The sequence below is a fragment of the Micropterus salmoides genome, unplaced genomic scaffold (assembly GCF_014851395.1).
Source record: "Micropterus salmoides isolate LMB-PRFRI ecotype aquatic unplaced genomic scaffold, ASM1485139v1 Ms_hic_scaffold_13, whole genome shotgun sequence".
Classification (NCBI taxonomy): Eukaryota; Metazoa; Chordata; class Actinopteri; order Centrarchiformes; family Centrarchidae; genus Micropterus; species Micropterus salmoides.
Window position 1 is genome coordinate 25,960,346 of NW_024040374.1, and position 11,817 is coordinate 25,972,162.

The window sequence follows — 11,817 nt, forward strand, 5'->3', positions numbered from 1 at the left end:
TTATCCCATCGACTTGTCTGAGCTTTTAAAAACAGTATCACAAATGAGAGCGTCCTCCAGCCCACTTGATGTAATCTACAAATGTTTTACTGAAAGTAATGGATTCTGTTGGGCCCCATTTGATCTGTTTTTAACAGCTCCCTATCTACTGGTTGTGTCCCTGATTATTTTAAATGGCTTGCATGAACCCACTTTTAAAGAAACCTGGTTTAGATCCCTCCCTCCCACATAATTTTAGACCAATTTCAAAACTGCCTTTTATTGCAAAGATTCTAGAAGGAATTGTGTCCAAACAGCTGCTCACTGTACTGGAAAATAACAAAATATTTGAAAAGTTTCAATCTGGTTTCAGGAAGTACCACAGCACTGAGACTGCCCTGCTTAAAGTCACCAATGACCTTTTAATGTCTGCTGATGAAGGTATGTGCTCAGTCCTGGTACTCCTGGACCTTAGTGCTGCTTTTGACACCATTGATCACAACATCATGTTAGACAGACTGAGGCACTGGGTGGGGATCTCTGGTACTGCCTTAGAATGGTTTTCATCCTACCTGTCAAACAGGAAGCTTTGCGTGTCTGTAAACAACTATGTCTCTTCGTTCTGTCCAGTTAAACATGGTGTGCCTCAGGGGTCGGTCTGGACATATTATCCATAAACATGGAATTTCTTCATATTTATGCTGATGACACACAAATATACTTGCCCGTCAGATCCACAGACCCTGGAATGCTGAGTTCACTTAACAACTGCCTTTGTGAAGTTAAAAAATGGATGTCAAATAATTTCCTCCAGGTGAACTCCGACAAAACAGAAATCCTGGTCATCGGGTCCCAGCAGATGGCAAAACAAATACTGCCATCTGCTGGTTCCCTAGTAAATCACATTAAGCCTGTGGCAAAGAACCTTGGTGTTTGGTTTGATAGTAATTTAAATTTCGAGCAGCACACCACAAAGCTTGTTCAATCATGTTTTTATCAACTTAGAAATATAGCAAAAATTCGATCTATGTTAACTTTTAAGGACACCGAGACCATTTTACACGCCTTCATCTCATCACGCCTGGATTATTGCAACAGCCTTTTCACCTGTTTAACCCAAAAATCTATTGATCGACTCCAGACTGTCCAGAACTCAGCTGCCAGGCTTTTAACCAGAACAAAGAAATATGACCACATTACTCCTATTTTAGCTTCATTACACTGGCTCCCAGTATGTTTTAGAATTGACTTTAAAATTCTATTGATTTCTTTTAAAGCTCTTCATGGCCTCTCGCCTTGTTATATTTCTGACCTTTTAGTCCCATACACACCAGCACGTACCTTGAGATCCTCGAGGCAGAGGTCTGCTGTCTGTTCCAGAGTCTCGACTGAAAACTAAAGGGGACAGAGCGTTTGCTGTCAGGGCCCCGAGGCTCTGGAACAGCCTGCCTGAGGAAATCAGGTCAGCTGAGTCAGTGAACTCTTTTAAGTCCCTTCTTAAAACATACTTTTATAGGAGAGCCTTTCCCGATCTTATTTGACTTTATTTTATCCCTTTTATTTTATTGTATTTTACTAATTTTATATTTATCTTAAACGTGTATTTTAGTCTTTTCAATGTTTTCATGTTTTTATCTTGGATTGTTTTTGTATTATTGTCTTTACACTTGTTAAAGCACTTTGTAACTTGTTTTTGAAAAGTGTTCTACAAATAAAGATTATTATTACTATTATTATTAAACCGTACAACAACGAGCTTAAATATCACATTTCATTTGTTAACATCCCCAGGTGAGCCTGAAATAACCTAAAACTGAGAACTGTGGCCAAGTCCATCCAAATGTGAAGTGACGTATCAATCTCTCACAGACAGATAATGAGTAATGTTTAACATTCTTCTAATTCTTCATATATAGCGTAAGAAATGAATTTGAAATTGGACACTCCTCTGTTGGTCCCACTGAACAAAGCACTTAACCACCAGTGAAGCAGCATCCAACAGAGAAATGGAGACTGTGCAGCAAAGTGTGAAATAGGGCATTGCTGGAAAAGAATTACACACACAGCGTTTCATGGCTGAGTAAATGTTCTAAGAAGCACTCAGAATCAACATCTGCTGCAATAATTCGGTTAAACCCATCCCATCTATCCTGACAGAGAAGAGGAGCAGCAATAAGAACAGTGCAGTGTCTCAGTAGCTAAAGAAGAGGATAGCATGTTAAAAAACCCACCTGAAGGCTACATTTTGTGTGGAGCTACTAGCAGACATAATCATCTCTGACTGGAGCCTTAAGGCGGACTTCACTCTGCTTTCTCCATCACCAGCAACCGTCCTCTGCAAGCACGGAAGAACCGGATGATACTGATATAGCCAAGGGGAGCCAAAGAAAGACTGGAACGATTTGATTGATCATAAAATTGAATCCGATCGTTGAGCATTGCTGTGAATTATAATGAAACCCATGTAAAAGTAGTCTGTGAAGATTCTCTGTCATCCAGGTCATAGTTATCCAACGAAGGTTAAAGTCAAGGGCAACTGGACTTGGTTGAAGATACTGGAAGACCATGTAAAAGTAGTTTGAGATTTGGGGAAACACGCATAGTCACATTCTGGACAAGAGTTAGATGATAAGATTGATACCATCTCAAGCATATTTCCCAAAATGTCTAAAGATTTCTTATATGCTGTGTATGCTGCCCATTTGTAAAATATTATTAATCACTGGGAGATATACTGTATACTACTGTTGTAGTATACACCAGTCTTTTTGATGGTTTTGGTCTTGTCTCAGACTCGACCGCATTTGTAATCGGTCTTGTCTCGGTCATTAAGGACTCTGGATTTTATTTCAAGACCATTCAAAAACATAACTTTGGGAATATCAATAAATTGCTCATGCATTGTCATATTTATTTGTTAATATCCTAACTTTGATTGGATGTAAAACGTACTGCTTCAAATGCAACCAATAACCCTAACGCCGATTGCGATGCTTACGTTGATTTCCGCTCTTAGTGTTTATATGTGGGTGTTTTAATGGGAATGTGAACCTTTCAGATCAATTTGAGAAGTACCTATAATCTCGATCCACATTTTATTGTGTGTCATGTAATGTGGGGAACTGGACTTGGTCTTGACTCGGTCTTGTTCGTTCTTGGTCTCGATTTGGTCTCAGCCCCTAAAAGTCTTGGTCTTGTCTCAGTCTCGATAACCTTTGGTCTTGGTCTTGACTTGGTCTCAGTTTGGCCGGTCTTGACTACAACACTACTGTCACTACCACATTTTGCCTCTCTTGTGGTGAAAGGTGATATTGTGAACTAACTCATGAGAAGCTGCATGTGCTATGCATTTATTCAACCTATTTTTTTGCCTCTTATTAATGACTGATATTCTTCTTCTCTGTGACTGGAAACTGAATATTGGCCACTTGATGTGACAGAGCAGTAAAGTGTGATTTATGTTTCAAAGGTCTAATTGGCAGCATTTCCTTCGTCTCCAGGCTGCACTACTCAGATTTTTGACATATCTGAAAACCTTGGGAGATATATACTTGGCCTTAAACGATGCTGGCTGGTCTCAGATAATTTATCTCTGTCTTGAGCTACCACTGAATAAAGAGCAGACCTGCTTCTGTGGGTAACTGTATTTCTCTTTGGAAATATCGATTTACGTAGTTCAGCAGAACAAAATTTTTTACAGAGAAAAAAAACAATAAAAGGGTTATAACTGTAGGTAGTTCATGAACAGCTCATATAACTTTACACCAAACCACATTTTTTCCAGCATTTTATCATAAAACCCAAATATATTATGCTATAAAATGGTACGTACTGTAATATGATACAGGAATCATTTCCTCAGGACTTTTTGATAAAGTAAATGTTTTACAGACATTCCTCAGAAAGATTTGTAAAAGCTTTGGTGATCCCTTAACTTTACATCTGGCACCATCATCAGGTAAAACAATTGGTTTATGAGCTAATACACAATATGAGCAACGCCCAACAGCCTTAGCTGTACTTTGTGTTTCCTGTGTTTCCAATAACATGGTAAAAAAATACCTGCCAAACAACAGCATGCTAGCAATACCATTGTGAGCACGTTAGCACGGTGACAACAGCATTTCGCTCCACACGCTGCTGTCCCTAAGTGCAGTCTCACAGAGCTGCTAGTATGGCTGTAATCTTAGTCTTGTGAAAATGAAAGTATAAAAAACTGCTAAATGTGTCACGTGATAGAAAGTTCTGCAATAAAGTTGCAGCGTTGTAAAATCCATTATTTGCATTTTAAATAACAGTACTCCACTAACATTAAATTGATTTAAAATTGACATTTGGTTCTTTTTCACAAAATTTAACTTACTTAAACACTTACAATTTATTGTTTTCCATACACACTCACTAATAACAAATGACAATTCCCACCCGAGTGACCTCCTGTAAACAGCATCAGTGGTTAATCTGAATTATTCACAGTTCTGTCATTGCTCTGTTATGCAAACATACAGCACATGTCTGCTTCATAAATCTTCATGCAACGTCTGGTGTAGGGAGTTATCTCAGCACGGTGAGAAAACAAGCAAAGCCTTTTAGCCTGTTGAGGCAATATTGATTTGATTTGCTTCCTAAAATGGGAAATTTATAGATGCACGCCGTCTTCTCCAGAGAGTGATATTAGCTTCCCTCAGGAGGAAAGGATACTGTCTGAGCGGGGCGTGAAGAATTGGCTCCAGATTCAGCAGGAGTGTGGGCCCCTTTGTGAATGTATAACATGTTATTAAAGGAGAGAAAGTTGTTACAGGACTGTTTCTCTTGAAGGCAACCCAAAACTATCCAGTACTGTGGTTGCAGGAAGAAAATGTATTTCTCGCAGTGCACCGAGCACCAAGAAAGCTGATGACACTAAACCCTCGTCTCTGCCTTCCTCTCCCTTGTTTTCTGCTTCCCTCACTCAGTTGCTGCGTCAGCTACTCTCATTTTCACATACCCCACAGTTTCACTCTAGGAATAGTTTGTTCTATGTGTTCAAGCTGTGGGCTTTCTTCATGCTGTTTTTTCTCATGTTGTTATTTTGTTTTGATAACATATTTGGTGATAAGCTGCCATTGCGGTGTTTGAAATCAGTGTGATGTCAGCAACGTGAGGTCTCTCGCCTTGTATTTTACATTAATGAAGGTTTCACTAATACTAACTAGTAACTACCCAAATCATTTAAATGCATCCATTCCTGTTACTATGTGACAAATCTAGCTATACTTTCAACCATGCTTGACTCCCAAACAGCTACAACACTGCACTAAACTGGTATGGCCACATTACAGTAAGACAGAGGAGGACCTATTGATCTTTCTGTGGATGGTCATGAGCACAAGAATGTTCATGTTCAGTGGAAAATCTACCCTAAAACACTTTTAAATGTTTAATTAAAATGAATTCTTGACCATGGAAACAGTAGTTACTAAAACAAACTCACCACAATCTCTGTTTTATAATTGTTGCAATATAGTATTATAGCACAGGGAGGAAAAACTATTTAATTTCATTATGAAAGTTCATATTTTGGGGGATTTCCTGCAGTATATGGTCATGGAGATTTAAGCAGACCAGATGTAATATTGACAATTTTGATATAGCAATTGTATACAGTATATGTTAGTGAAAATCAGCAATTTTATACTTCTAATCCCCTACATTTCAGAGAGAAATACTGTAATTAAAGGCTCTGCACAACAACTCAGATGTGTTCAATCACTCTGATTACACCTCTTGTCAGGTGGCATTATTATTATTATTATTTTTAACATCAAGTTAAGTCCTGCCCTACATTGCAGTGATTGGCTAGTGCTTGCTACTTGACACGTCCTTGTGATTGGACGCTAGCTGTGAGCGTGGGATGATAGAGACCCTAGGTGCTCCTTGCCTGTGACTGCATTTATTTTCTACTTAGTCTTTATTACATAACAGGAAATATCTGGTAATTTACCACAGTTACACTAATACTTCTGAGGGACTTGTGTTAAGATAATATAGCATAGACCTCCCTAGACAGCATAACCAATGTTAATTTTGTTTTTCTTAATGACAACATGTGGTTCAAGATTGAATGTATGTTCATTGAGTTTTGAATATGAATGAATGATTGCAAATGTTATATGAACCAATACAATTGAGTTACATCCCCTTTTAAAGGATTATTTGAAGAATTTAAAATATTTATATTTGTAGGCTATTATTATTACATCATTGTCAAATCAGTAGTGTCACTGGCGTTGCTAGCTGGACCTGCAAAAGTTCAACAGAAAAACCTGTGGCGCGATCACAAGGAGGCGTCAAAGTAACAAGCTAGCCAATCACAGCATAGTAGGGCGAAATAACACAGATTAACACAGTCACCACGCTCTGTATTCCAATAAGAATAGTTGTCCCACACTGACAGGTACAACAAAACTAAATAAAGGGTGATTGAGATGTCAATGAAGCACAGTCTGTACACCCACTGTCCCATTAAGAAGTCTATTTAGGTAGCATGAGCAAAAACACCTTAGTAGGAGCTCTAAGATTTCATACACATCAATACATCAGAAGTAACAAATCAATTATATGTAAAAATATGGCACCAACAAGCTCCACTCTGGACAATGAGCGCTTTTGCTTTTGATACTTTAAGGACATATTTCTGATAATACTTATGTATTACATATTTTTACTTATGTGACATTTCGAATAAAGTAGTTTTATTTGTAATGGAGTATTTTTGCACTCATCCACAACAGCATCTAATATCAAGAATTATTTAACTCAACTCTTCGGAGAACATTATGTACATACATTCGTGTGCTGCAGCCTCTTTTGCATCCACGTTGCTTGAAGTCCAGTGGAAAGTTTCCACAGTCAGTGATGGTTTGGGGTGCCATGTCATCTGCTGGTGTTGGTCCACTGTGTTTTCTGAGCTCCAAGGTCAACGCAGCCGTCTACCAGGAAGTTTTAGAGCACTTCATGCTTCCTGCTGCTGACCAACTTTATGGAGATGCAGATTTCATTTTCCAACAGGACTTGGCACCTGCACACAGTGCCAAAGCTACCAGTACCTGGTTTAAGGACCATGGTATCCCTGTTCTTAATTGGCCAGCAAACTCGCCTGACCTTAACCCTATAGAAAATCTATGGGGTATCTGGAAGAGGAAGATGCGATACGCCAGACCCAACAACGCAGAAGAGCTGAAGGCCACTATCAGAGAAACCTGGGCTCTCATAACACCTGAGCAGTGCTACAGACTGATCGACTCCATGCCACGCAGCATTGCTGCAGTAATTCAGGCAAAAGGAGCCCCAACTAAGTACTGAGTGCTGTACATGCTCATACTTTTCATGTTCATACTTTTCAGTTGGCCAACATTTCTAAAAATCCTTTTTTTGTATTGGTCTTAAGTAATATTCTAATTTTCAAGGATACTGAATTTGGGATTTGTCTGTGTGTAATGAATGAATATAATGTCCAAGTTTCACTTTTTGAATGGAATTACTGAAATAAATCAACTTTTTGATGATATTCTAATTATATGACCAGCACCTGTATATTGTCTTCTTTCTGTGCTGGGAAATTATCACATGTATGTAAGCACATGTACACTGGCAATCTTGTGTAAATTACAGTGGCCAAATCTGTCTCACTCACATTTGATAAACCTCACGTTTTTCCATACGTGAACAGTTTAGTGCGCCTGCTGACCAACTGATGCATCTGTGGAACAGGACTTTTTTCCCAGCCACAATCAGCAGTGGACGCTGATAACAAAGTTCCACAGGTTCAGTGTAATCTGCGTTTGAGTCGACAGACAGACTGAGGAGGTATAAGAGAGCCGACCTGAGCTGAGAGAGTGTATCTACAGATACAGGACACCATGATGAAGACACTGGTCCTACTGCTCATTCACTTAGCATATGGTGAGTAGCATTAGCTTAGCTGGAGCTAACTAAACAACAAAGTGGCACAGTTGTTTAAAAAAAAGATGTCAGACATTAAAATTAAGCACTAAATTAATTTAAGTTATCCAATATTGTGTGTTTGTAGTTTTTGGATGTGGTACACCTGCTGTCAAGCCTTATACCAATAGGGTGGTGAATGGAGAGGATGCTCGCCCCCACAGCTGGCCTTGGCAGGTATTTTCATCTCAATGTGAAATGTATGTCTTTTGTAGAACTGGCTTCTAATTCTTATCCTTTTTTCCTCAGATCTCCCTGCAGGTGAAGCACGGCAGCCGTTTCCATCACACGTGTGGAGGGACTCTGATTGGACCTCGTTGGGTGCTGACTGCTGGACACTGCATCTGGTGACTAATAATAAGACAAGAAAGCTACTATGTGATACCTGGGATAAAAAGTGGGAGCTACAGGGCAGAGGGCAAGGATTTATTGAAGCAATGTGATGCAAATGACAAAGGCAGAAATATGCTGTATGAAGGAAATAATACAGGGAAATGTAATCTGAAATGATAGAAACTACAGTGTCTTACAGGCCAGGAGATGTGTACCGTGTTGTCTTGGGAGAGCATAACATGAACCAGGAAGAGGGCACTGAACAGATCAGAGAGGTTCTGCGTATCGTTGTCCATCCCAAGTGGGACATCAACTTTGTGGCTCAAGGGTGAGTTGATTAAAAAGACTATTTGAAAAATAATTTCTCCATTGCAAATCAATAAATAACCTTGTGTTTGTATCATTAGTGGCATCCTTAAGAAGCATAAATAATATTGTTTGTTAATTTACACCACGCAAAAAATCTACAATATGAAGTCGACGTAAAAGCAAATAATAAACTAATGTAACCAACTGACCCATTTAGGATGTACTGTAAGAAATTTAACAAATTCATATAATCATTAAAGAGAATAAAAACAATCAGAATGAATGACCTTAGCTGGTTTAAAAAGTACTTTTCTCAATCAGTGAAAATCTGTCTATAATGATTTTCTCACAGCAATGATCTTGCCCTGCTGAAACTGGATAAGAGCCCCATTATGAATGACAGCGTTGGCGTGGCTTGTCTTCCTCAGGCCGGAGAGATCCCTACCCAGGGGACACAGTGTTACATCTCTGGCTGGGGCAACCTTTACAGTAATGTCATTGTGTCCTCAACTGTCATCCTGCCTTTGCGCTGATCACTGCAGAAAATGAATGGGTGATTTAGCCTCAGACAGACGCAAATGTTGCTTCGAACTGGTTGAAATGAACAATTGCACAATCTCTGCCATTGTTAGGCAGTAATGTGTTACTGAGTAATGGGATTACTTTTTCAGAATATATAATCCAATTTGAAATTTTATAATTACATTACAGTTACAAATCCCTCTAACACTCTGTTACTTTGACATTTTAAAGACAGCTTTGATGGACAGACTGGTCCGGGACCAGACCCAGTTTGTGCCTCTAATGTATTAGCATACATTCAGGTCACAGAGGCAACCATCAGTTTGACCATTGATGTTTTAGAAAAAATTATTTAAAAAGCTTAGGAAACAGATAAGCTTCAATGCTAAATACAATTTTGCGGTACTTGTACTTTACTTGAGCATTTCAATTTTAGATTATTTATACTTAAACTCCACATTTCAGAGGGATATGTCCTACTCTTTACTCCACAACATGTATTTGATAAAATGAGTTACTGGTTGATATGTACAGTAATCTATCAATGATTATAATCCAGTAATATAACATACATTATTCTGAAATGGGCCATTCTGCATACTAACATACTTCAATAACATTTTGAATGCATTTTACTTACAACAGAGTATCTGAACACTGTGGTATTTACATCGGAGTACTTCTTTCACCACTGCAAATGATGCAGCTTGTAGGTGTGGAGTTGTTAAGGCACCTCTGACGGAGCTGGGCTGAGTAATAACAGTAATACAACTAATTAGTTTTGCTGCTAATATTTTTAGTAAAGCAATGTAGTTAATTTGTAAATAAGTAATATGAGTGATTGGTTACAGGTTTCAAGTAACTTGTCCAACACTGCCCTCTGCTTTGTATAGATAAGACGTATTTATCTGTTACTGATCTGCTCTGTCCTCCCTATGTCTCAGCACATGGCCCTATGCCTGATAAGCTGCAGCAGGCCTTGCTGCCTGTGGTGGAGCACAGTGTGTGCAGTCGCAGTGACTGGTGGGGCATCAACGTCAAGAGCACGATGATCTGTGCAGGAGGAGACGTCGTATCTGGTTGCAATGTGTGTGAGGCAACAAAAAAAAGCAACTTGTACCTGTCAGAACTGAACTACCTGCCATGAACAAGGTCAGCGACTTTATACTGTGGTTCTGTTTTTCTGTCAGGGAGACTCTGGAGGTCCTCTAAACTGTTTGGGTCAGGATGGTAGGTGGTACGTCCAGGGTGTAACCAGCTTTGTTTCCTCTCGTGTCTGCAATGAAGTTAAGAAACCCACCGTCTTCACCCGCACCTCTGCCTTCACCGAGTGGCTCAGTGAAGTAAGTTATCAATCTATTTGATCACATTCATTTGATCACATTTGATCCGCACTCTAACATGACTGATAAATAAAACATTTCATGTATCAATAAATCATGCTTTCTCTTCAGGTCATGCTGCGTTACTGAGGTTCACCTGGACACCAACTGATCAACTCCAAAAAAATGATGCGGTCCCAAATCCCAATATTTTCTCTGTTCGTTTCAAATCAGGGTCAGGCACGGAACATTATGTCTGTCATCACTGAAAAACATGAGAAAATAAAAAGAGAGAATATATTGAAATAGTTTTCATACAGTACAATTAAGGTCTGTCAATTCTACAACTACTACTAAGTGTTTATAACAAAGCATCACAACAGCAAGAACCAAACACAATCTGCATATTTCATGTCTTAAAAACAGAGTGAAGAAAGTGTAGATTCACCCACTCTGTGAAAATGCATAGAGCAACTTCATATTTCATCCCCCCACACCCTCATTTTGTGATAAGAAGAATGAGGAATGGCTGCCCATCAGAGTGTGTGGAGGACTTATGAATCAGTGTTTCCTATTAATCATCACCAAGGTCGGCCAGGTGTCGGAGCCGATGGACACACTGTCTGATACGCCCAGGTGGGAGCTGAGCTGGAGAGCAGATAAACAGCAGCAATAGGTTACCTTGATGCACGACCTGCTGCTGCGTCAGATACCAGTTGCATTTTAAGACACTTTTGACAAATATACATCCCATTTTTGACAACAGACTTTGCTATATATAGCATGATAGAATGTGATAATACACAAGGTACATACATTAACACATTCACAACTTGTTTGAATCTATCATGTTTGAAAGGCTTTACATTTACATTTCGAGTGATCAATGAAACAAAAGCAGACATATCACAATGTACTCATCAGATCTTTTCCTTATGTAAAAGCAGCAATACCACAGTGTAGAAATAAAAAAGTATCAGATATCAAAATATGCTTATTAATATAATACCATGTTCGTCTCCTTAATGTTGCAGCTTGTAAAGGTAGGGCTAATATTAATTACATTATGTACTGTTGCTTGTGTTTTTCCCCCCAGGGCTCAATAAATGTATTTGTTAATTATATTTTGTATTATTAATCTGGATCAGCAAAGTAACTAAAGTTATGGAATACATGGAGTGGAGTAAAAAGTACAGTAAATGTAGTGAAATTAGAAGACAATTGTACTTAAGTATAGTAAATGAGTAAATTAACTCACTGGTTTTATTTTTATTTTATATTTCTATCATCCAAACTGTTTCCAGCAATTCAGTCAAAGTCATTCATTCTTGATTTATCACTTTAACCATATATGACATTGCTATGAGAC

At 38.7% G+C, this 11,817-nt stretch overlaps 1 protein-coding gene across 1 annotated transcript; it reads left to right on the plus strand.

Moving 5' to 3' along the window:
- Positions 1–7,792: 7,792 nt before the first annotated feature.
- Positions 7,793–11,572, plus strand: LOC119901095 (chymotrypsin-like elastase family member 3B). Its single transcript, XM_038716561.1, has 8 exons — positions 7,793–7,923; positions 8,051–8,139; positions 8,212–8,309; positions 8,495–8,623; positions 8,957–9,093; positions 10,071–10,213; positions 10,317–10,469; positions 10,581–11,572. The coding sequence occupies exons 1-8, from the start codon at positions 7,881–7,883 to the stop codon at positions 10,596–10,598; spliced, it is 810 nt and encodes a 269-aa protein (XP_038572489.1). The 5' UTR covers positions 7,793–7,880; the 3' UTR covers positions 10,599–11,572.
- The last annotated feature ends 245 nt before the right edge of the window (positions 11,573–11,817 follow it).